Here is a 26,915-nt window from a genome sequence, read left to right on the forward strand (position 1 = left end):
TTAGTTCCAACTTACCAAAATATAATTATCGTTACATAAATCATGTGAAGATAATTTCATGGTCAAAAGTTTCACTGAAATCGTTCTTCCCGGTCGTACAGTGATATTCCAAGTGCAACGAAGTTGATACGAGTGCAATGATTCAAATAGATTTGTTATATTAGTTAGGTAAATGACTCCTGATGGTCCTTGTAATTGACCTCCACATCCTATAATAATATAGAGAAATTAGGAATATTTCTCTGTTCTTACATAAAAAAAATACACTTAATATAGATAATTTAACATACTTAATTTTGCTTCAACTTTAAATCCTGATCCATTTAATAACTTGTTTGAAATGAAAGTTAATACTACTTTATTCTTACCAACTATATTTTTATCGTTAATTTGATTCGTATTTACATACACTGTTTTTAAATGTATCGTATTTGCCGTATCGGGATCAACTAAATCAAAAGTATTTATACATAAAACATTATTAAATTAATTCAGTACGGTTGATTTAAAAACAATCTGTGTTAACAAAACAGTCAACGTTTTAATTCCATGAGGCTAAATAAAATATAAGTTAATATTAAAATTTATTTAAAAATGTATTAAAAAAATATCTACCTAAGAAGAATAAAAACAGTTATTAAATACTTACAGATAACAGTAATAAATTAACTTAAAAATGAAAATAACATAGTAAAATAATTAATAATACCAGTTACTACATCAAGATAACTTCCAGGGTATATTTGAAATGTATGACTGGGATAAAAATTTATGTCAATAATTTCAATATTAATATGGTAATGTGATTCCGTGTGTATTATCCAAGTAACATTTAGATTCTGTGCGTAACCATAAGGATAACCAGGACTTGTTATAGTCACACTCCTATTTGAGTTTGGTGATAAATAATAATCAAAACTTGTACTATTAACTGTAAACGAGAAGATTTTTTCGTTATTTATATTTTATCGGAACTTTCGTAAAAAATCATATTATTTTTTATATTTCCACCTACATTTATTTGGTAACATAGGTAAAACTTGGTTCGAATTTAGCCCATCTATTTGCGTCCAAGATAGTAAAAACCGTATCCCTCCAATTCCTGTATTGCCTGCTTTCAATTGTATTAAAACAGTGTTATCGGTTGATGTAATAGGTCTTTTCAATACTAAATCGTAATCAATAGAACTTAGTCCAAATAAAATTAATGTTTCGATACTATTTCCATCGTAAATCTAAACATAAAAATAAAATCATAAATTTTTATAGAAATGCATAAGATATTATACAAAAAAGTATTCATTCACTTTTAATTCATGAATATCAGAAGTAGAAATTAAGTCATTGATCACAATTTGAACTCTTTTTCCTTGATCTACCGTTATTGTCCACGAATAATCTTCACTATATCTATATGTTCGGGGATACATTGGACTGGAGATTTCTCCAGATTGTTTTGTTAAATAAATATTTGTAACTAAAATAATAATATAAACATTATTTAAATTGCTATTATAATAATAATAATAATAAACATACCATATTTAAAATCTGCAGTAAATCCTTTAGCTGAACCAAGAGAATTGGAACGAAATTTGACCCAAAGCGTCAAACCAGAAGTAATATTAGATGGCAAATTTGGACCACAAAAAGAACCTAAGACTGGACCCATAGAATCTCCTTCTCTGATTTCCACATAAACTTCATTGCAAAACTCGTCTTCTTCTAATTCAAAAGCAATGAAATTCAAAGACACGCGATTTCCAACAGAGGACTTTAATACCCAAACACATTCAGAATCTCTGAAATAATTATTTGGATAGTTGGGCGAAGAAATCGTTCCTCTTATCGAGTCATAAGTTCCACCGCAGGCTAATGAATATAAAACATAGTCATAAGTAGTGTAAATAATGATTTCAATTTTAGTACACGTTTACAGACCTATTGATCTTACGGAGTAAAATGCAGTAAATGAATCATACGCAGCAGAGTTATCGGTGAACTCTATACGCATAGCCGGCCCATTACTGATAATAGGTGGTGGCATTGGATTTGACTTACAAAATTTAGTTATTTCAGGCGCATCAGAATCGGGACCATCCAAAATTCGAAATATTGTGTGAAATAAATCGTTAGAACAAGGGTAATTAGTTATATTTGACTTTTCACCTCTAATATACTGTTCTAAATAATGTACTATATCGATATGAGTAAAAGTCAATGTGACTTTTGACTGAGGTATATCAGATATAATAGTCCAAGTGCAGTTCTCAGGTACACCATTTGTGAAATATGGGTTGTTAGTGATAATTCCTGAATCATTTGTTATTAATTTTGCGCCACATGCCTAAAAAACAAATTTAATAAAAATAAAAATAATTGTACAGATTAAAACTAATAATAGTTACCGTGGAATATATTGCTTTGAACCCTTTTGCTTGGAAGTCGTCTTTACCGACTTCAAAAGATACAAGAAGAATATTAGATGAAGATATAACCGGGGGTGGTATACTATTTCCAGAGTGGTTAAGAAGTAATTTCCCATGAATATTGCCATCATATACTAGAACAATATCTTTGTTTCCTGAAGGAGAACTCTGAGTATTGAAGTCAACAAACGTAAGGTTAATTAAATGTGTTTTTGCTATTTCAATATACCACATACAAGAACTGTTAGAATCGTAATTTTGTGGATAATTACTAGTATGGATAACTCCTTGAGGAGCAGTAAATTTTCCACCACATTCTACAAAAAAAAAAAAAAAACTTTTGATATTAAAAGAAACTTTTATTTTATTTTAAATTATAGGAAATTATTTGTACAGATAATTTACCAGTTGTCATCTGATGAAAAATATAAAGAATACATTAATTAATTTTCCTAGTATTTTTTTTTGAAAATTAAAAAAAAAAACTAAACGTTATACGTATATACGTATGCTTGGCCAATTTATTATCATAATTATTTTATAGAAATAATTAATATAATCATTCTATAAGTATTTTTCTAAGTACAGAAAATAACTTCTTTTATAGATTTATCTGTTGGTTTGGTTGGTTGATGAAGTATTATAACTATAATTTGAGATATATTTTGATTTTTAGCCAAGATAGTTAATTATGAAAATATCAATCATATTGCATAATATGTATGAAAACTTATCTTATAAATGACTTAATCTAAGTTTTAAGAACTTCTTTTTCATTCGTTTAATGTATTGTGGAAGATTTACAATGTCTTAGCACAATTTTAATACGAATTGAGTTCATGTATTATATATTATACAATATTTCTAAATAACTATTTATAATGTTTATAAACATATTTTTTACCAACATACATAAATAAAATTATTTTTAAATACGCCTTATCAAATATATAACGACGGTCAATTATATAAAAATGTTATCATCACAGATAACAATAGAAGAGAAAAAATACATACTCGATTCAATTGTTCTGTATGTAGCATTGAAACGTTTTCTCTGAGAATCTTCGTCTGATTCAAATCTCACAAAAGCTTCATTTCCACTAGTCGTTACTGTGATTGGACTTGTTTGTTTATGGCACATTTTTAACAATTCTATTCCAGAATCATCATTTCCACTGTAAATCTAAAATTAGCATAACAGTTGTTAACATTATAATATTTAAACAGATCTATTTACATACGGCTATGTAACCAAATGAACAAGATCCTGAAGATTCAAACCATAAATCTTGTATTGTTATCTCTATAATATCTCCATCATTGGCGATAATATTCCACTCACAAGTAGTACTAAAACTATAATATCTAGGATATTCAGGCGATGTAAATTCTCCTTGCATTTTATTTAATACACCACCACAACCATCTACTATCCATTCGATGCGAAAATTATCGTACTTGTCCGTAAATTCCCGATTGTTTTCAAAAGTAATTCTAACAATGTTCATAGTTGAAGATATCACAGAATGAGGTTCTATGGAACAATTATTTTTCCACAAAACAGTATTAATTTCGTTCATCTTTGTTCCTTCAGTAATCTTTGAATGAAAATATAAATTACAATCAAGATCTACAAAATATTGTTGTTATATAAATTTAAATATGCTTACAAATAACTTTGTATCCTTACAATGGAAATAATAATCAAGTGAATGAAAAATTAAAGGTCTACCCAAGTACGTTCCAGGATATCTATAAATGTATGCAAAATCCAAAATGTTAACCTTTTTAATTTTTTAATTTCTAACATTACACTATTTGTTTTTAATTATTTATACTTTATTTCAAATTTCAATAACCGATTTTGTATTTTAGTCTACTAAAAATAAACAAACCCATTTAATACCAATTAACGAAATATAAATAAATATTAATTAAAAAGAATTCGCATGTCTTTAATTTAAAAAATGCAAAATCATTTATTAGATATTCTAAATTTAAAAATATTTTGATACTTCATAGACATTTTTTATACATTTTATAGATACCTAATTTTAATAGTTTTTTTTTTTATTTATGCTGATAAATTGTTAAGTACGGTTGTAAGTTAAAAAGATTTAAAATACAATGCTTCCGTATATTTTTCTTACATACATTTAAAAATATTGAAAATATTAATGAACAATTTTTGTTGTAAGTTTTGAAAATTCAAACTTTGACAAAGTATGACAAATTAACTAACATTTTTATAAATTTATTTTGTAGTTAATAATTCATAATATTTTAACTACAAGTACTGAATATTTGAAAAATATATGCAAAAATTTTTATAAGATTTTTTTCAGCAATTCGAAAAAATTAAAATATTTTTTACGCTGTATAATATAATGGGTTTGATTATACCTTATCATTGTATTGAGTGCTTAAGTTTTGCGTTTCATTATTTGAATATAAATTATAAAAAGATAATTTTTTTTTTTTTGTAGTTTTGAACATCATTACTAGGGCTCAGGACTTTTAGGAATTTGCATGTTTTTTAATAATCATTAAAAACATAGCTAAGTAATATAGAAATTTGTTTCATAGCAATACGAGTTTATATTTAAAAAGATTTATTACGCTTAGGGTCAAATGTGTCAAATAACCAATTAAACAATTTTTGACTTATTTAAGAAGTGTATTTTTTTTTATCGAGAAATGAAGTACATGCGAATAGCTAGTATATTTAAATTAAAATTTGATTATATTAAAAAGTATAGTAAAGATATTTGCTTATACACACATATTTTAAGTATAACTATGTATTCCAATATTCATATTGAAACTCTATTATTTATTAATATTATAATAATTATAAACCACTAGTTTTTAAATATTATTTATGTAATAGTCTATTGCCATACTTTATTTATTCCAGATCATAACATAAAATATGTGAAAAAATAATTAATTAAATATTCGAATAAAATTAATACCACGCACCACCAGTTACGAAATAAATATTATTTGCCCATTTGTATACAGTTTATATAACATGGTAATATAATGATTAAAACGTTGAAAATTTGAGCGGGTAAATATTTGCCGAGTGATGGTCAATTAAACCACTTATCAGTGCATTTATAATTTATAAATAATATTTAGAAACGAAAAGATGTTCTTCAGTGTATAGTAGGTTATTTCTACAATAAAAAAATGTTGTTTATGTGTTTTAGTTTTTTAAATATATTAAAAATAAGTGTAAATTTTGACCCCTAAAGTAACAACTAGACTCAATTGTATCTGTAAATACATAATACATAATTATAATTTATATAACATCAAATACATATACAAATTTCACTCATTACTTTAATGAGACGTGTGGCCGAAACAATCCATTTTGTCTGGAATGTCGTTTAAGTATATTTCCGTCGTCACTGCCAATGTCATCGTTTAACGTCCTTTTGAAACTTAACGACATTTTAAACACAGTAAAAGTCATATTAATTGTACTTCTTTTAGGTGCCACAATTGTCCAAATACATTTATCGGCATTTTCATTTTCTTCTTTAACCATTTCAATCGCTCCTTGATATCCTTTTAAAGTTACAATACAGTCTAAAAAAAAACCATTCGTTTTTTTTTTTTTTTTAATATACTTTAGTTATAAATATTTAATAATTATTAATTTTTAATATTAAATTAATTTATACATACCAGTAGAATATTTCAACGAGAAACCTCTACCTTTAGAAAAACCACTACTTCTAAATTTTATATACATTTGATTTGATGTTGAATGTACAAATTGAGATGCATTAGTATCTTTACAAAATGTTCCTAACAATTTATTAGCAGAGCTTCCGCCATCATAAAACTGTAAAAATTCGATTTTTAAAATGTATACCCAAATGTCATTACAAAAATTACGTTCCTACTTAAATTAATTCATTTCTCATGAGGTATAATTTTAAATTTTATATAGATAAGCTTAAATAAAACAAATAATAATAATAATAATGAGATTGAGATATGTTAAATTTAAATAATTAACATTTTAATAACTTTCCTATTTATACTAGTATATGCTTGAAAGCAATATCTAGCACATAAAATATATAATACATTCGTTTATTATTCAGATCTAAAATAAACGATGCTACCTACAAGTATTTAAACTTAATTGACACATACTTCTAGGAAATCGTCTTTGCACAATAATCCAGGAGAATTGTCTGTTACTAACTCTATATCTAATATAGTTAGCTTGATTTGACTTCCTTGCGACACAGCAATCTTGTAAAAACATTCTAATGTTTCTACTACAGGCAATGGATAATTAGGAGATATGATATGTCCAATACCCGAATTCAATGTTCCACCACAACCTTTTAATTATGTTATATTTCATATGTATTATTTGTATATTCAAATTTAATTTAATTTAGCTCTATACCTTTGGCAATTGTATACCATTGCATAAAAAAACCTTTAGTTGCAAAGGTTCCGTCAGACACAAATCTTATAAAAAGCGAATTTCCAGTTGAAGATATAACAGAAAGAATTTTAGATCCACAATATTTCCCAATTAAAGGTGATGTAGGATATCCTCCATTTCTATAGAAATAATTAATTATAGATTGTATAAATTATTGATACTTTAGTTAAACATACCGAATTTCCACAAAATCAAAACGGCAGTCTGTACTTTCTTCGAGTAGAAATTTACTAATGTTTAACTCAATCTGATTTGAAACTGGTACAGTTATAGTCCAAACACAATCCTTTCTTGCGGGATAGTCACGTGGGAAATCAGGTGACATAATAAGACCTTCTGAGGTGAAAAAGTTTCCACCACATGCTGCATAAATATGAATCAATATTTAGGTAAGAAATATACATAGAACTGAGCATAACGTCCATACCTTGTGATTTATTTAATGAGGTATAATTTAACATAAAACCATCCAGTGCTCCTAAATTATCAGTTTTAAAAACTATTGTTAGACGATTACCTAATGAAGTCAGCGCTGGTGGTATTTTAGATCCACAATATCTAAAAATCGTTTAATATATTTTTAAATGAATTTAATGTTTTAGATTGTATTATATAAGTACATTTATTTAATTACCTACTTAGTACTTACCTAGCCACTTTTGAAGAATTTCCTCGAATACTATTATCATAAACTTCAACATAATCTTTATTACAAGTAAGTTGGTTATCCAAGGAAAATGATAACCAATTTATTTGTACTAAACTAGATTCATTTACAGATATAACCCATTTACACATCTGTCGGTGTAAATATTTTTCTGGATTTTTTGGCGATTGTATGATACCAGAAGGTTCCTTCAAGATACCACCACATGCTAAGGTATTAAAAAAAATTATGATTCATGATTATTATAATTATTAATTAAACTCAATGTTTCTATTGTTTACTTATGTCAATTGTTGAATAGTTGGCTTGAAATCCTTTAATAGAATTAAATTGTTTGGTAGAAAATTTTAACCACATATAATTATGTGTTGATAGATAAGGAAGTTCAGAAAGCTTTTCAATATTTCCACATAACAATGCAATTATAGTTGAATTAGAATTGTCTCCATCTCTAATCTTAAATTGATATAATTTACATTGAACGATAATAAGATAAATAATGCAAACTCGTAATGATACAAATAGTTTAAAATAAATTAATCATAACTCAACCCTGTTTTTAAAATGTATTTGATATACACAACACAATCAATTAGATTACAATAATTCAATACATTAAATGTAATACTATTAATTTGCAGACTTATTTTCCAAAATATATATTAATTTATTGACTTAAATTATTCAAATTTAAAGCCAGATAATATTTTAAGACAATACCAAGGATTACAATCACAACATTTACAAACGCTTATAATATTAAAAAGTAAACTTTTGTAAAAAAAAAAAAATGTCGTTCATAAATTTCTAAAATAATTTAACAGTTTGTATTTAATTATTTACAAAATTAGTAAATATTGTTAGATTTAAATTATTAAAGATGTTATACTTTTAATTAATTTACATCCAGTAGCTACTTATTTAAATAAATACTAAATTCAATATATATATGTAGCGTAATTTAAAACCAATAAACTTATTTGAGCAAATAGTAAATAAAAAATATTTGAAAAATCAAATTACCTCTAAAGAATTAAAATTACACTTTGGATACGAAGGATCTTCCATTTCCATATCCAAAAATGATAATCGAATAGCTTTGCCAACTGGTTGTACAATTAGATACTCACAGATTTTATTTTGTAGGTAAGGATTTGGATAGAATGGTGATTCTATCATACCTTTACTATCAGTAAATATTCCACCACATACTAAAAGTAGAAAATATATTTAGAAATATTATTGTTTTACAACTTCATTAAAATAATTAAACAAAAAACTGGAAACTCGATACCCATACATTTACTACAAACTACCTTTTAAAGAAATACAAACATTTTTTCAATTATTATTTTCACTACAATTTATAGATTTACTAAGTAATCATTTACATATTAAACACGCATTATTTCGAGATCACGGTTTTTACAGATAATTTATATACTTTGATGTCGTAACAAAATAATATTTAAAAATTTATACATAATTACTATGTTTTATCATAATAAATTTATAAGCTGCGTGAGAAACAAGCCACTCATTAGTGAAAATTTAATTGACTTAGGAATATGAAATAAAAAATATACGATGTAATTTAAAAAATTAAAAACTTAAGCAATAACAATGTTTTTTTAAATTATACAAGAAAATTATTTCCAAACATCTTTATTCTTGAGGGATCACAAGCGCTGACTAAAAATGAATTATTTTTTATATATAGCAGTCATCAACCAATTATAAATTATTAACAACAAAAATGTATACATACACGTTTCATATTTAATTGTAAATCCTTCAAATGGTGATGAAAAATCTGATTTAAAAAGAAGAGTTACTTCATTACTGTTTGTGTTTATTGGTTGAGCATATTTATTTGAACCACAATAACGACCAATTAATGGAGATTTTATATTAGGGCCATCATGAATCTATAACAATATAAAAATCTTGTATTCCTATGTAGTAAAATGGAAGTATATTTGAATTTGAAGATATTATAAAGGAGTAATCAAATTCAGATAATACCATATAAAATGAAACTTAACACATACTTCCAAAAAATCTGTTGAACAATCAGTAGAATATTTAATGCCAAACTTCTTTACGAATTCAAGTTTAAGTTTCTGATTACGTGGCATATTTATATGCCACTCACAATTAATATTGTCCAAATCATCAAAGCTATCACTGGTCAAATGTGTAGGAAAAGATATAACTCCAGACGGGCTTGAATAAATACCACCACATCCAGGTATACCTATTAAAAATATAATATTATGCAATTATTAAAATTAATAAATAGAAAATTTATGATATAAGAAATTTATGAAATATTAAAATTATACAAAATTACATAAAAAATATTAAATACCTTCAATTACAGTGTATGTCATTTGAAATCCGTAGTATTGGTAAAACCTATCGGAATGGAAGTGCAAACTTGTATGTGGACCTGAAGTCAATATAGGAGGAGGCAAACTATTATTAGAAGTATTACATAATTTCGCTAATATTGGACTGTTCTGAGTAAAACCATCTCTAATCTACATCAAAAATAAAATAATTTTATTATTTAAATTTAGATATTATATGATTATTGATTTATTCATCAATAATATCCATATGAAAATATCACCTCTAAATAGTCATAACTACAATTTTTACTCGGTTCAAAACTTAATGAAAAAAATTTAATTGAATTCTTTTTCCTGGAGTGGCATTCAAAGTCCAATAACAGTCACGATTAGGTGGATATTTTCCCGGAGAACCGGGAGAGGATAATGTTCCATGTGATTCAATATCTAATGTACCACCGCATTCTAAAAAAAAAAAAATATTTCAAGTTTTTAATCAAATTAAAAGATTATATTTAAATACAACAGAATTAAATTCTACCTGGTTGTATTGTGGTGTAATTTAACTGAAAACCTCGTAAATTTTTGGATCCATCAGAATGAAAAAGTACAATAACTGAATTCGTATTTGAAATAATGCTATTGTTTAAAGGTAATGTACTTCCGCAAAATCTACCCAACACCTTTCCATCATCATCGTTAGCGTTTTTGATCTAAAATAAATCAAAAATGTATTTGAAAATACAAAATAAAAATTAAATACTTTTACTTCGACATAGTCCAAAGAACAAGTCATCCCCTTTTCAATATCGATCCAAACAAAAGATATATTTATGACACGAGACGAATGTACTTCGATAAACCACGCACAATTCATATTGCTCTGATATGTTGTGTTTGACTGAGGATACCGTATTGATCCATTAGATGTATCAAAATAACCACCACAACCTTAAAAATGTATATAAATTAAAATATGTTTAAACACGATATGTATATTTGTCGATAACATGTATTAGTTATGTACACTTACTATCTTCATATGATTCGCATAACTGTCCAAAATACCCACTAGTACAAATACAAGTAAATTCACCAGGTCCTGGTTCAGGGACACATTGGCCATTATGGCACGGATTTACTAAACATGGATTTTCTTCTCTGACATTACATGTTCGTCCTAGAATGAATTAAATTCGCCACAAAACCATTAAAATTTCTATTATATAAATTTTTTTTTTTGTCAATAATTTGTCACCTGTATAACCCATGTTACAGTGACACGAAAAACTGTTATTTGAATTTACATAGCATTCACCGTGGGCACCACAAGGATTATTCGTGCAAGGATCTGTTAAAGCTCTATTTTGTATAATACATCCATTCATTCCTACTCCATTACCAATATACCCTTGCCGGCATGTACACTGAATTGTTGTTTCAGCATAAACTATAGGCAAAGTTAAAAAAGTATTTAATGTAATTTAAAAATTAAAACATTTTTTTATCTTGTTTACCAGTGCACTCAGCATTTGGATGACACCCTCCGTTGTTTATCGCACAGGCTCCTCCAGATTTATAAACACAATTAAACCCATCACCACTATAGCCAGGTGGACATAACTCGCACTTAAACGAACCCTACATGAGTTTTTAAACCGAAGAATACGTTAAATAATAAAAAAAAATAATTATAGTAAATAACATTGCGACGAGCATGCTATTAATTTTGACAATAGCTGTAAATAATTATTCGATACATATATTATATAAACAAATTCCCAACATATACATTATTAAACAAAATTATTTATAAACGAACGTACTCTCGTGTTAATGCACTGAACTTTGGGATTTACACTGCATCCACCGTTATTTATCAAACACTCGTTGACGTCAGTACACACAAAACCGTCCCCCTCGTAGCCTAAATAAATTATAATAACTCAAATCATACAATATGATACATAGTAAAATATATAGTAAATAGTTTACTATATTATATTAAAGTGTAATCACCTGCGGGACAGTTTCCGCAAGTAAACGATCCTCTGGTGTTCCTGCACTCGACCGGTGGGTTTGCCGAGCACGTGTGCTTGTTGTCCTTGCATTCGTCCACGTCTTTCGTACAGGCCGGACTTTGTCCTCCGTCCGTGGTCCAGCCCTTTAATGAAACACAAAAATGTATGAACACGACGATTTCAAACATTCGTCCATCCCGGTGACACCGACCTGATTGCAAATGCACGTGTAGCCAACCGTCGTCGGTTGATTAATACACACGCCGTTACCGCAGAGTTCCGACGACATTGCGCCGTTGCAATCGTTCTTCCTTTTCGTACAGTGCAAACCGAACCAGTTCGCCGCGCACACGCACTCGTAACTTCCCGGCGTGTTTTTGCATTCTGCACCGTTTTGACACCCTAAATCCGTGTACATGAATCGTACACATTCGTCTACGTCCAATTCGCACAACCTACCCTTTGTAATAAATTAAGTATTATTTGGAATCGTTTTTCAAAGTATGAAAATGTATTTTAAACATTATAATTTCTTCAAAATTATGATGTTACTATAGTATATGAAAATTAAATACGTAGATTATTTTTTTAAATTTTAACCAACAAATAAATATAATTACAAAGTCATTAGTCCATATTTTGAGTTTATTTAGTAACTATTTCTCAAATTTTACAAATTTACAATAAATAATTTATGTATTATGCATCTATCTATTGATTTTTAAGTTAATGCAATTTTTCTAACCGTTGATCAATAAATATCTTAGCACTTACCTGCCAATTTTTTGGACAATTACATTGAAATCCATTGTAAAGATCCATACACGTCCCACCGTTCTGACAAGGGTTACTTAAGCATTCGCTAATCGACAAAAGACTAACGAGATTGGTGATTTTTTTTTCCAAATTAGTCAACTATATATAAGCATAAGAATATTGTATTACAATTTTATTTGCGTACGAGTTAACTTTGATTTACTCACTCTAACTTCTAATTTATCTGTGTTGAATGTCGTTCCACCTTTCTATAATAATAATAATTTATTTAACTCAATTTAGGTAGGGTATATAAATATAAATTAATTTAAATAACCAACACAAAACGCGATATTTTAAAATTATTTACAATTATTGAAAAAAAAACTGTATTATTTTCTTTAAAAAGTCAAAAAATAATAATCTGCGAAGCAATTACGTTTTTTTTTTAACCCTCTTTAATTTAAATACTAAACTAAGTAAAATTAAATTATCTTACTCCCTTAATAGGTGATTTTGTTGTTGATACATTTAAAATTTGCATTTCTAAAGTGGTAATCCGATTGGCTAAACTTCTCGGCCCGTCTATCAATGGTACAACATTTTTTATCGTTTCCGCGAACTCAGGCAAATCGCTTGATCGAAATTCTTCAATTACTTCCCAAGCTTCTTTAGCCTATACAATACCCAAATAAATATTGCCAAATATAAATTATTTATTACTTAAATATTTTATTATTTTATTACCAATGCCACAATTTGAAATAAATTTTCATTATTCACGTTTATAAATCCTTGTCCTTTTGTAGTCAAAGAAATATTTCGGCTGATAGCGCTTTCGACATATAGATGGCCGTTGTCAGATCGTAAACATGGCCTAAATTATTTAAATGCTCTTAATGTTTTAGGTACCTAATACTTGTACACAAAAAGCTCAATTGTGTTTTTTATTTATAATTAGATTAATTAATTTTATGATTTACTCACGAACAATATTTAATTAACGAAATATTTGAATGATATTTACAAATTAGAGTACCTCAAGATACTTTAGGATTAACTAAACATTTCAACATAATTTAATATAATTTTATTAGCATCCTGAAGTAAATTATAAATAATATTAACGAAATATTGTTGAGACCCTTTTACATTGCATATAAATACAATAAATAGAGCCAAACTTTTATTTGGACCATTCGTTGATATTGATAACAATTACAATATTAATATTAACCATTATTTATTTTTTGTATTATTAATAAAATAAAACAAAGATCAAACTTCTTAATTTTAATGATAATCAAATTCATTATAAGAACATAACTTATAAAACATATAGGTAATATCAAATATTAATCAGTCAATGGTAAAAATAATATATTAAACCATTATTTAATTTTACCATATTATTAAACAATGTACCTATGTCCTATAACCTATATTATAGCTGTATAATAATAAGTTATAAGTAATAAATAATAATTTATTATCATAGTATAATCGGTTATTGACAGAATGGATATTATTCAACAGAACAGTTATTAGGGCTAATCACTATTCAAAAAACAATATATATATAACTAATTTACCTATACGCATTAATAATTAATAGTTATTAATTATTATTATGTTTTCCGAATAATAGAAAATATATTATATGTTACAAAAATTATTTATTATTGTGTAGATAAGCAATAAGTATAATTATTGTTTATTATGTATTAATAAAATCTTGAGTACATAATCGTAGCAAAGGTTTTTTAATAATATTTATAATATGAATGCAAAAAAGATTAAATAATGGTCTTATATTTTAGTCTTAAAACTTATGTGATATACTATTGCCTACTAATATGGTAAAATAACAAACGAAATAATTTATTCTTACTAATAATTGTTAAATATTTAAAATTACGTGTGCAATTCGTTAAATTCTAATAATGAATTAGATTAGTATAATTTAAAAACAAATTTAAAAAGTTTAGCCATCACTTTGGAAAAAATTATAGACTATTAAAGTAAAAAATAAATAAAGTTAATTATTTTGTTGGATTTCATCGTTGATTGCAATATAGAAATACACACAGCAATTGATTTTAATATTATATGCTTGTAAATTTTAAAATTTTACTACCTTCATTATATTAGTATAATATTTGTTAAGCTTTTAAAAAAGGCATAATTCTAAATTTTGTACAAAAAAAAGTAGCTGATTTTTAACTCAATTAAGTAACTTTTATAAATTAAAAACGGAAAGTAACTTTTAACTTTAAATTTGATATACATTTTCTATATTAACATAACTCGACGAGGAAATATAGTTAAAAAGATTCTGTACCCCAATTTGTTATCTCCGTCTTACAAGTACGTAAAACATATTAAATATATGCTCAGCAGTTCATCTTTATCTTCGTTTATTATAATATTAAAGTGAATCTACTTATTATGAAACTTTTAAGTAATTATTTTATCTGTGTTAGTATTTAGGTTATTACGATAATTTCGTTTTTAAACTAGTTATGAGCATTTTTAAACTTCATTATTTTATAAACGCAAGACTCGGTAAAAAGTAGAATTATTGTAAAAAACCTACTTACAAACACATATAAAAATGTTGCTACATAAACTACTAAGCGTAGATTTGCTTTGTGCGACGAAGACAACATAATATGAGGGCATGTAGTATTCTTACCCGACTTTGCTTATGAAATGTTAAAATATAAACACATTATTACTTACTGGTTTTTATTCAGTCCAATTATTGAAGTGATTAACATAAAAAGTAAAATAAAAATTGACCAAATAGTGTTCCACATTTCGATGGAATAAATGTGATTTGTCGAATGAAGTAATTACCTTTACGTTATGTATAACCAAACTAGTTATTTTCCAACATTTTTATCAAAAAAACTACAAGACTACAACAAAATACAATATATCTATGTCAATATAGTCATTATAGTTAGAACTATACACATCGTAATATAATGATAAATATACTCAGTATCTCAATAAAATATATTATGAAGTTATTCAATTATTTGTATAGGTACACCCCCAAACTGATAACTATAAGTCTATGTCTGTACTCAGTCTTGATAAACATGACATATTGACATAAACTATGATATTGTACAGTGCGCCTACAATACTTAATAATTATAATATTATTTTTAACACATGGTTTTTTAATTAAAAATTAACATTATTTTATCAACTAAATAATACAATTGTGGTAGAAAGTTGAAAAAAATAAATGTCGGTTTTTTGGTTGAGTTTGACACCAATTCGATTAATTAAAAAAAATCATACTTTTAAACTATACATAATTATGTATATCTGTTTTGCTTTACGATCAAGGTACAACCTAACATTTTGATCATTTTTATTTGTTATCTATCTCCAAAATTATATTTTCTTCTTAGGTAATATATATTATACTTGCTGTATAATTAATTTTTTCCAAAGAAAAATATAAAATATGATGCGTTGATGCTATTCAGATATTATATGTAAACTCCCCCTTACTACCTTTTATTTTGTTGATTTATTATATCCATACTATATACTATATGTTGTTTATAAAATAACAATAATAGCCGCTACCTAGCCAGTTCACTAAAACAAACATCAATTAAGAGTCACGGTGGCAGGGTAATTATCGAAAAATAATATTTAATGAGCAAAAATCGTAAAAAGAACAAACGTTTATTATTTGCAAAAAAAAACTGGTCAACATCTCGTCGGAAACAATGCCACTAGAACGATAAAATATTTTTGAGAACAATAAAATATTATCCACTTTTTTTTTAAAAATTACAAAGAATATTTTTGATTTGATAAAATTAAATAAAATAAATTAAAAACGTTTACAAATAGAAAAATTGATTTTATACAATTACATACTATAATAATATAATATATATAATATAAAATTACAAATTAAATTATTGTGTTCATTTATTCAAAATTAAACAGATACTTACATATTGTATTAATATACATATAATATATGATATGTACACAATAAGTACCAGTATTCACATAAAAATGCGCGCATTTGTTTGCTAATATTGAATATCGAAGCAGTTTAGCTGTTGTCTTTGAATAGTTATAATTGATACATTTGCTGCGGAAAAAGTAGAAAAATATATATAATTTCTAATATAAATAATTTGTAAATTGCAAATAAAACATATTACGTACAATTTAATTGCCATTAATAATATATATTATTCGTATAGAAGATAATATAACATACTCGTGTTGCAAATTCAAATATATTTTATGAGAGATAAATAAGGAAGGAAATGTGGTGAATTAAAAAATTCCTAAGGTGGAAATAAACCTAAAAAACCACTGGACACTGGTTCTCATGTATAAATACATACGTACAGACAAAGGTCGGCAAGTAATTTTTATTTAGGTCCGAAAAATTAAAAGGAAGAGGTTCGGAGAAAGAAAAAAACCTTATAAAATCTGTATAATAACATAATTAATAGTTATATATATATATGCTGACGGTTTAGTTTCTGTTGCAGGTCATTGATATAAACATTAGACATCCTAATCCTAAACTATAAGTATAAAGTATAACAATATTTTTTTCCTCGAAGGAGCTGTCGTGGCGCAACAGAAAGTTATTGTCAGTTATCAACCATGCATATACTGATATACTGTATAATATCTTCGATCATATAAACTATATAAGCTATATATAATTTGTCAATTTGATAACATTAATTTATCAAAATAATTTATCACAATGTGATTTTGGCAGCAAAATGTAAACATGTATGTCATATTCGATAAACGTTTTAGATATCTGTGATCTTATCACTATTATATCAATACTTAATTCCCTTCATGAGATTTTGGTATATCAACCCTACTACGATCGGGGCCGTAATTAAGGAGATATGAGAGTGATAGATCCACTCAGAGCATTCATATTAAAACGTTATTAAAAAATTATTCAAACATAAATCTAAAAATTTTAAGAATCCTTGAGCATCTTGGCACAGGGCACAAAAATCTTTAATAACCAGAGACTGAAAATATAAAAATCCTGGAATATCTTGGTATACAGCAAAAAATTCCTTAAAAAATCCTTAAAAATCCTTGAAAATCATGGTCTACAAACTTTAAAATACCAAAAATTCTGAAAACATTGATGTTGGGCAAAAAAATCCATGAAAATGATGGTCTAAAAACTAACAAATTCTAAAAATATTGGAATGTCTTGGTGTAAAGATTTGTAAGTTTATAGACCATGATTTTCAAGGAATTTTATGTCATACAACAAGATATTCAAGGATATATAGGATTTGTAAGTTTATAGATCATTATATTCAAGAAATTAGTTCTGATTTTTAAAGATTTTAAAGGACTTATTAAAGTATATGTGTTCTTGAACAAGATATTCAAGGATTATGTAATTTTTAAGTTTTTATATGTTTTAATTATGTTTAATAACGATTCCATATGAAGGCTATGTGAGTATCTATCACCCTCGTATTCCCTTAATTACAGCCTTGTTAGTAGTGATGGTTGAGATTAAAATGTTAAAATTTATAATCGCAAAATTATAACAAACCAGTTGTAAAAGTTAGGCACTAGTTTGGAGTTGAGTGCTGTGTGAAGTCGGCCAGACAACTATGTTGCAAAATATTGGTACTTGCTCAAATTCGATAGCACTATGAGGTAGAGCAGTGGTGCCCGACCCGCGGCCCGCGAAGGTATTCTGTGTGGCCGCGATATCACAATAACTCAGGTATTAAATTTTAGAGCATATTATTATGATATATAATTGCATAATAATTTTTTTTAAACCACATTTTTCAATTATTCTTAGGTATTTATTCAACAGCTGTAAGCGAAAAGTTTCAAACATTCTAAGATTGGAAATTTAAAAAAATTACAATAATCCTTGTTTTAGTTTTTATGTTTAACAAATGAATTAATGAATTAAAATATAATAATCTATTTTATTACAAATTTAGATAAGGTTCTCTTTTAAAGTATTTTGTATAATAAGTGTTTTTACTGTAAACCACTTCAATAAGCTAATTTTTGAATACGTAAAACATATTTCTATGTTCGTATTAATTTTACTAATACACCTTGTAAGACTAATATTGGCCTATGACCTATAATTTGTAAAATAAATAGTACGATATTTATTATTAAGAATACTTAATGAGAAATATATTGCAAACTATACTTACATTTGTTTTGTGTTTATTTTTCACTTACAACTAAAATGTATACAATTATTAATAGTCGTATACTCGTAATGTATAAATCTGCATCATTAAAATAATTTAAGCCAAAACTATAAATTTTTAATATTTCTAGTAGTATTTTTTGGTACTTAGCCATATTATATTAAAAAATAAATAAATTATCTACACATCAATTTAAAATAATGTAATCCTACTTAGCCACGAAGGTTTAGAAAAATACATAAACCATTTTTCTTGAAATTTAAATATTATTGTATAAATTATATATTTAAATGTAAAGATAATATGAACAAAAGAAATAAATAATTTAATATTTGGATGAGTTAATTACACAAAATGAATTATATTTTTTTCTGTCAACACATTTTATCCATCTAAAGTGATAATACCTAATGTTTTGTAAAGTTATGTAAATATTTATTTCTTCCATTGACAATTTAAAAAACACAGATTGTATACTTAATTAGAAAATGGTAATAAAATGTATGCAAAAACCGTCATTTAGGTAACCGCTCTATTCGACATCAGGTATCAAAATACTTAGTCATTTAGTAGGCACTATAATGGGTGTAGTCATTTCGAATTCAATGATAAATAATTGTATACGAGCAAAGACAGTCTAAATTTTTGGAAACTTTGAATGCCAAACAATTGTTTTAATAGTAATAATACATAGGTATTACAATTTTAACAAATGTTTGTATTTTTCTTCACGATTATTTACTCAGAATGTTCTATTTTAATTTTCCAGAAGTACTGTATAAATACAATTTTTACCAAAAACCTCCCTTAACACGACAAAAAAAAAAACAATAAATTAATAAAAATACACATAATTTTAAAATTAAAACATTCTACACTCCGCTCGGAGTTTAAATTATTATTTAAATTATTAAGTTTTTATTAATTAAGAATTAAGTTTATGCGTTCAACCAGTTCAATAATTGAAAATGTTCAAGCTTAACAAAATAATATAAAATTCAAACATTTTTACGGCATAAAAAATGTCAATCCACAGCGGTATCATATTTTTTTCTGGTGTTGGAGTTGATTTGACGGATTTGGATAAAACCAATCAGGAATTTAAGAGTTAAATAATCACAATTATACGTTATTCAATTATACATTAACAACTCATGTTTTGAAAATTGCATAACAATTATCCATGATTTACGTATTAGGCTTAATAGTTTATATTAGACCTTTTAAATAATATCATACAAATAAAACACGATTAATACTTTGAAAATAGTCAGCTTTTATTATCATATTATTTTTTTCTCAATCTTAAATAATAATTTGTATTCATTACACTTATTTTATTGATTATTATGATTTAATTCAAAATGCAATACCCAACCGGTGCCTGTGTTATGTACAGTGGTCACGTAACGAATGGATACTGCTCCCGTTTGGCTGATGTGCTGCGCCGGAATATCCTAAAAAAACAAATAAAACCGTCGAAACAACCGTAATTTACAAAGTCACATACTAATATTAATATGGATACGTAAATTATATCAATAGCTATATTAAAGTACTCACTCCACCACAATATTTAGCGACAAATGACGACACTCCAGTTGTCTGATCGACGTTGTACATTTCTAAATAATCGGTGTTGCATGTCATTCTTCTTCCAAGGTTAAACACTAAAATTTTTGAAAAACAAATGCCCGTGATAATGTAATCAGGCAATGTGAAAAAAATTATATTAGTTTTATTTATAAATTGGTTTTTAAATTTAAATTGATTAAAAATAATATTTTTGTTCACATTTACGACTATCGTGTTTACTAACGAGCAGTCAATTAATATTTATATTATACACAGTTACACACACCTTCAAATATAATCTTGACTGAATTTGGTTTGGGTACTGCAATATCCCACCTACACACGGAGTTCACTTTGTATAAGTTAGGGAACATTGGACTTGTCACCGTACCTTTGACATTAAACATTCTACCGCCGCAGCCTCTACCTATATGTGGATACAACACACCAGTGAAATATACACGTAAGTAATATTAATATCGATTTGCAGGATCTTACCTTTGTCTGTAGAAGTGTAACTCATGTCCAACGACCCGGGAATCGGGTACGTTTTATACGCCATCGTTAACGATGGACCAGTTGAAAATATAGGAGGAGGAATCATACGCATGTCGTTCAATACGGTTATCAATGGCATTGAAACGTTCGATCCGTCGTACACCTGAAATACAATTTGTGATAAATTATTATCACCATAGATGGTATTTTTAACACCGTGTTACCTTAAGGTAATTCGATGTAGCCGAACCCGAAAAACGAAACGATGAAATGTACAGAGAAATAGTTAAATTTGGCTGTCCTAAATTTATCGTGAATACACATTCCTCTTCCATAACCGCATCACTGTTACTAAAAAGTATACGTCCGTCGTGTTTATCATACGTTTTTTGGCATCCTGCATATATATATATATTACAATATAAATAATAATTAAAAATTCAAATTAGAGCTTTAGTGACATGAAATCAATCAAATTAATAACCTATAGGTGAGTTCTAGGGGGTTAATAAGTTAATAAAGTTAAATTAAGTGTTATATATATTATAATTTATGCTTAATAGCATGAAATATATAAGTCAAATAAACAATAATTTTAGACTTCGCTTCACAACAAAAGTCTGAGTTTATCGCCACTGATAAATTAATTAAATGTTATTAAACTCTTATTAAAGTATAATATTTAATTTAGTTTATATAACATACTTGTACTTTTGTACTCTAGTCTGAAACCTTTTGATTTTGTATGGTCACCTGTATACAGCTTCAACTTAACAGTGTTTAACATTTTATCCACAAAATCAAATGCATGATCCTCGTGACACATTCTTATACTATTAGATTGCAAGGTATCCGCCCACTAAAAAAAATGTTTAGATCAACATATAAGTTTAATTAAATAATATTTGAAATTAATATATAAAATGGTTACCAAAAATCAATAATTAATCTTTACTATGCACAATTTATTCAATATCAACTTCATATTTAATGATACAATATTTAATAGTACCAAAAAAAATGTTGACCTTTATAGTGCCCAAAATCAGAAAAATAAAACCAATAGTTTATAAGAAATTAATTTAAATATAAAAGTATAATAATTAGTAACTGTAGAATGGTGAATACTTATGGCTATATCTTATATCAATTAGTATGCACCGGTTATATTTTTATAATACATTTTTTAGTCGTATGGTAGTTAAAGTATTAAATCGTTATAAGCGGTAGAGGTCAAATAATACGAGATTTTCCTGTCTTTTTACAGTATCTCAAAACTACGAGTAATATCCAAAACTATTGGTGTACCTACATCACTTTTCAAAATATAAAGCGACGAAAAATTTATATTTTTATTTAAAAGATCTATTAACAATTAACTTATAATGAATCGTATGTTTTCAACACTACTTTCATTACTCCTTACTCTTTAAAAAATAAGACTTCTAGTGATCTTCTTTATGACTTAAGTCAATTCATAAATCATAATATATTTTCCAAATAAATAATAAATATTTGTTTAGCATGTTTAGATTTACTTTTTTACAGTATTTTTATGTTTTTATATTTACCTGTGTGTAGTGTACTTCCAAATAATTGAACAAACATTCTTTCGTATCTCCCAAATCCAAATCAGTGAATCGTAACAAAATAACTGAATTGGGAGGTTCCGATTGTAAAAACCAAGTACATATCAAATTATTTTCATTGGCTAATGGATAATTTGGGGACGTTAAAATTTGTGTTTTATTAGTTACCGTCAGTGCTGTTGGACCACAAACCGCTGTTTAAAAATAAAAATAAATATATTTTAATAATCATAATTTATTATTTAAATATCAAATAAATTACATGTCACTGATGTTATCTTTATTTCAAAATTTACATCGACGTCCGTGTCTATGTATGTGTATTTAATAAAAGCTTCGCTTCCTGACGATACTAATGGAGCATAGTCGACTTTTCCTGAGCAATATTGACGGATTTTTAACGCCATACGTCCAGCACCGTCAAACACCTAAAATTAAAAACATTTACATTTAAATAGCATAAAATACACTGTAAATCATTTTATAATACGACTAGCATAAATAACTAGTTTAGTATATTAATTACACATATTTTAAATAATTAAAAAAATAATATTCTAAAAATAAATATTGTTCAGTTATAACGTCGATAATTTAAACTTAAGGTGTTAATTATTCCAATTAAGTACATTTTTATATTGATGATCACTAGTAGCTATAGTCTGTCCGGCGAAAGAACGCGCCGATTCTGTGCATCCCCCCGCGTCACCATGCTATCAAAACTGGTTCACTTATGGCTGGGTATCATTGTGGAATGCGCAGAATAACTGATTTTAGTCGGTTGCGGTGCATTCTCTCACTGGACAGAGTATAGACATTTAAATTTAACTTTTGACTATACTTTTTACTAAAAAAAAATAACCAGATCATTATCCTTGATAAACCAGTTGGATTGTCACCTTAATGGCAAACTTGCACGCCAATCGAAGAACACCGGTCATGACTGAAAACTCAAACTTGACTTTTAAATTTTACTACTTTCAGAAACAAAAGGACAAATGCATTAGGCTGCCGAAACAATGATATACTAATATCACAAACACCTTCTCAACTTTCTCAAATTGAGGACATGTCCCCGACAGAGGGTACTCATTTAGAATAAGTGACACCGAAAGCTAATTGTAAGATAAAATATAAATAATGATTCCTAACCTGAATAGAACTACATCTACAGTCTGTTGTGTTTAAAGAACATTTTGGAGTTTCTGTGTAGGTGGTCATTTGAAACTGTATGACGTATGACGGCTCTACTAATATTAGCCATTCACAATCTAAATAAGTTCTTACTGGCATCTTTGGTACTTTTAGTATATATCCAGATGCTGTATTTGATTGGTTCAACTTGATAGTACCTCCACAACCTTTAGATTCACCTAAAGAATAAATAAAATAAAATACATTTTAAAATAACTTTATTTTTAAAGCGTAATAAGATCAAACAATAATTAGTGCCTTATTTCCACGATTGTATCTGTGAATTTAAATGTTTATATGAAAAATATCATGGATAGTTAAAAGCTATGAAATTAATTGTATAAGAATAAATTGGAAAATATTGTGTTAGTAAAATTATTTTAATAAAGATTAATACTAGAAAATTATAATGATTAATATAAGTAATCTCAGAAAATTTAAAAAAGTTATTATTATAAATCATTTACAAAAATTAAGTGTTAATAAAACACAATTTAAAATGAGTTTAAAATTAAATAAATCTAATTAAATTTCAAAATATCTTAAGAAAATATCAAATATAAATAATTTCAGTGTCGATAAAAATAGAAAAACCTAAAAATTTTAATATTTACCATACGTAAATGAAATGTCGGCGACAAAACCTTCGTCATTTAATGAATTATCAGAAACAAAATTAACATACATAGTGTTTGTTTTAGACTTAATTTCTGGTAATTTATCGTCTAAAACTCCACAAAATTTTCCAAGACCTCGAGAATTGTTTCTGTGTATATCAGACTCATCAAAAACTTTAACAAAATCATCTGGACATCTATCGTCTTCAGAAGCTTCTTCATCATAATCAATTTCAAGGCGAAATTTAGTAAAACTGTAAAAAACACTCATTTAATAATTTTTTCTATCATAAAATAAAATAAAATGTAAATGTAAACATACACAAGCTGTATAACTTGTTCCGGTGGAGCTCGAATAATCCATGTGCAATTTAAATTACGTGGATATCCATGAACACCAAATAGATTGTCAAAACTAATTGGGGACCTTATTGATCTCGGAGTAGTGATTTCATTTCCACATCCTATAAATACATGTATTATTTAAAATTTGAATGAATAACAATAATTATCGTTAATTTTTTTATGCCCCTAAATAAAATATTGAAAAAAAATCTTATGTCTTAACAAGGTTTGATAATATTGATAAAGATGAATATATTATATTAAAGGTTATATTATTATCTTATCAATGGTTAACGAATATCAGAAAATTGAAAAGTAACTGAATGTAATTATAATTTTCGATATAAATAGTCATAAATAAATATATTCATAAAAACAAAACAAATTGTATACTTGAAAAAATAGAAATTCAAACAATTCAAATATATAACAGTTTTGAAGTTATATATTGTATACGATAATATACGTAAAAATCTAATTAGCTAACAACGACGTATTAGATATAAATTACGGTGTTTACTAGTTGCGGTCACTGTTTGCGCTTTTATAACTCAATAACTCAAAGCATAAAAATATATAAAATATTTCTGTATCAGTATACCAATTGCGCTGCTTATGTTTTATGACAAGTATACCAATGACATTTTTATAACATTCTAAAATTTTTGAAAATTAAAACTCATTTATTGATCAATTGATTGCTGGTTAAAGTGACTGAGTATAATATATTTTATAACAGTATAGGGAATTTTATGAAACGAATTAATATGTAATGTAACTGGTATATAATTTAGAATAATTGACGATCAAAAAATAACTTGTTAAATGCGAAAAAAAATTATTTATTAATTTATATTATATAATATTATGTATTATAATCACAAAAAGTTTGGTACTTTTTTTCAATTATTATATAATAATTTTAACTAACTAATACATTCTTCTTAGGTATTTTAAAATGTTTTGAGCGCAATAATTGGTCTATCGACCCTAAAATATATAGAGTGAAATTGATACGTAAAAAAGTAATTTTAAGCGCAATTAGTGTTACTGTCAGATATTTATACAGAAAAATTGATTGTTCTTTTGGTTTTATCTATAAATCGTTATAAAACACTTGCATGTGATTAAATATACTATTTATTTTTTATATATTAAATTATGTGATCTACATTAAACAAAAGCGAAAAAAAAAGGTGTAAAATTAAGGTAAATAAAAGTTTTCTTAAAACTGTCCATAACGAGTTTACCCATACAAAATAAAAATGTGTATAATTTATTACAAAAATTTATCATGTAATTATGTAGAGACTATAATGGCTCACAACAATAAACGATGTAATGAATAAGTACCAAATAGGTAGTTATATTTGTATATGTAATCAATAATTTGATAAAATTAATTATTATTTCGTTTTTAACCAATATTTAATATTTATATGGTATAGAATATTATATTTACCGGATAAAAAAACATATAAACAAAATAAACATTTCTATATTTTTAATCAAATTACTTCAATTTTTTAAATAAAAATACGCTTTTAATCCAGACATTTTTTTTGTGATAAACACGTATCCATAATAATTATAGAAATTACTAAAATTATTTTAGTTAGTGCATTTACCTTGTAATTCATAATGTATTTCGAATCCTTTTTTTCCTAAAGTGAAATCTGTCATAAATATCATCATGACATTATTTATAAACGTAAGTGTTTTTGGTCGATTATCTCCGCAATAGGTTCCGAAGACATGATGTGTTGGATCATCACTTACCTTGTCATATATTGTTAGATTATCAAAACGACATTTAGGACCTAGATTGGAAAAAACGTCATAGTGACATAGTATATTAGTAACATTAAAATTAATATTAAAACGTAAACTAAAATATATGTAACATATCTTATACATCTCTGTAATATGTATTTATTCATCTATTTGCACTAATTTCACTAATTCCATTGTATATTTTCTTACGTACTAACATTTTTAAAACGATATAGGTAACTCATATTGGACTCAATTAAAACATATTGATTCAACCACAAATGCTATTAGTTCACTAAATAGGTAATATGATTAAATCATATATTTGTTTTTACTTTAATCTGTACACAAAAGAAATACAAACAAACAAAATAATTTCCAAAT

At 26.2% G+C, this 26,915-nt stretch overlaps 2 protein-coding genes across 2 annotated transcripts in view; both read right to left on the minus strand.

Moving 5' to 3' along the window:
• Nucleotides 1-15,614, minus strand: part of LOC113554739 (cubilin-like) — a 30,823-nt gene extending 15,209 nt beyond the window's left edge. Inside the window, 38 exon segments of the mRNA XM_026958705.1 lie at nt 16-209; nt 291-449; nt 710-931; nt 1,016-1,235; nt 1,308-1,477; nt 1,540-1,872; nt 1,942-2,347; nt 2,409-2,746; nt 3,447-3,615; nt 3,674-4,030; nt 4,103-4,184; nt 5,783-6,032; nt 6,132-6,291; nt 6,609-6,802; nt 6,871-7,031; nt 7,089-7,275; nt 7,340-7,470; nt 7,562-7,787; nt 7,861-8,035; nt 8,603-8,790; nt 9,348-9,507; nt 9,631-9,836; nt 9,951-10,122; nt 10,215-10,261; nt 10,264-10,398; nt 10,475-10,646; nt 10,703-10,884; nt 10,967-11,113; nt 11,192-11,383; nt 11,451-11,574; nt 11,760-11,860; nt 11,953-12,097; nt 12,166-12,414; nt 12,729-12,869; nt 12,938-12,979; nt 13,210-13,386; nt 13,458-13,587; nt 15,453-15,614. Of these exon segments, the coding sequence (XP_026814506.1) occupies nt 16-209; nt 291-449; nt 710-931; nt 1,016-1,235; nt 1,308-1,477; nt 1,540-1,872; nt 1,942-2,347; nt 2,409-2,746; nt 3,447-3,615; nt 3,674-4,030; nt 4,103-4,184; nt 5,783-6,032; nt 6,132-6,291; nt 6,609-6,802; nt 6,871-7,031; nt 7,089-7,275; nt 7,340-7,470; nt 7,562-7,787; nt 7,861-8,035; nt 8,603-8,790; nt 9,348-9,507; nt 9,631-9,836; nt 9,951-10,122; nt 10,215-10,261; nt 10,264-10,398; nt 10,475-10,646; nt 10,703-10,884; nt 10,967-11,113; nt 11,192-11,383; nt 11,451-11,574; nt 11,760-11,860; nt 11,953-12,097; nt 12,166-12,414; nt 12,729-12,869; nt 12,938-12,979; nt 13,210-13,386; nt 13,458-13,587; nt 15,453-15,529 (6,921 nt within the window). The 5' untranslated portion in view covers nt 15,530-15,614.
• Nucleotides 15,615-20,196: 4,582 nt separating this feature from the next.
• Nucleotides 20,197-26,915, minus strand: part of LOC113554740 (cubilin) — a 31,284-nt gene continuing 24,565 nt past the window's right edge. The window contains exons 50-61 of the mRNA XM_026958706.1: nt 26,387-26,578; nt 24,736-24,877; nt 24,411-24,667; nt 23,755-23,975; nt 22,865-23,030; nt 22,585-22,796; nt 21,719-21,872; nt 21,238-21,410; nt 21,014-21,176; nt 20,802-20,942; nt 20,504-20,610; nt 20,197-20,397 (exon numbers count right to left, since the gene is read on the minus strand). Of these exons, the coding sequence (XP_026814507.1) occupies nt 20,278-20,397; nt 20,504-20,610; nt 20,802-20,942; nt 21,014-21,176; nt 21,238-21,410; nt 21,719-21,872; nt 22,585-22,796; nt 22,865-23,030; nt 23,755-23,975; nt 24,411-24,667; nt 24,736-24,877; nt 26,387-26,578 (2,048 nt within the window). The 3' untranslated portion in view covers nt 20,197-20,277. The remainder of the gene's footprint in view (nt 20,398-20,503; nt 20,611-20,801; nt 20,943-21,013; nt 21,177-21,237; nt 21,411-21,718; nt 21,873-22,584; nt 22,797-22,864; nt 23,031-23,754; nt 23,976-24,410; nt 24,668-24,735; nt 24,878-26,386; nt 26,579-26,915) is intronic.

The sequence above is a fragment of the Rhopalosiphum maidis genome, chromosome 2, assembly GCF_003676215.2.
Source record: "Rhopalosiphum maidis isolate BTI-1 chromosome 2, ASM367621v3, whole genome shotgun sequence".
Taxonomy (NCBI): domain Eukaryota; kingdom Metazoa; phylum Arthropoda; class Insecta; order Hemiptera; family Aphididae; genus Rhopalosiphum; species Rhopalosiphum maidis.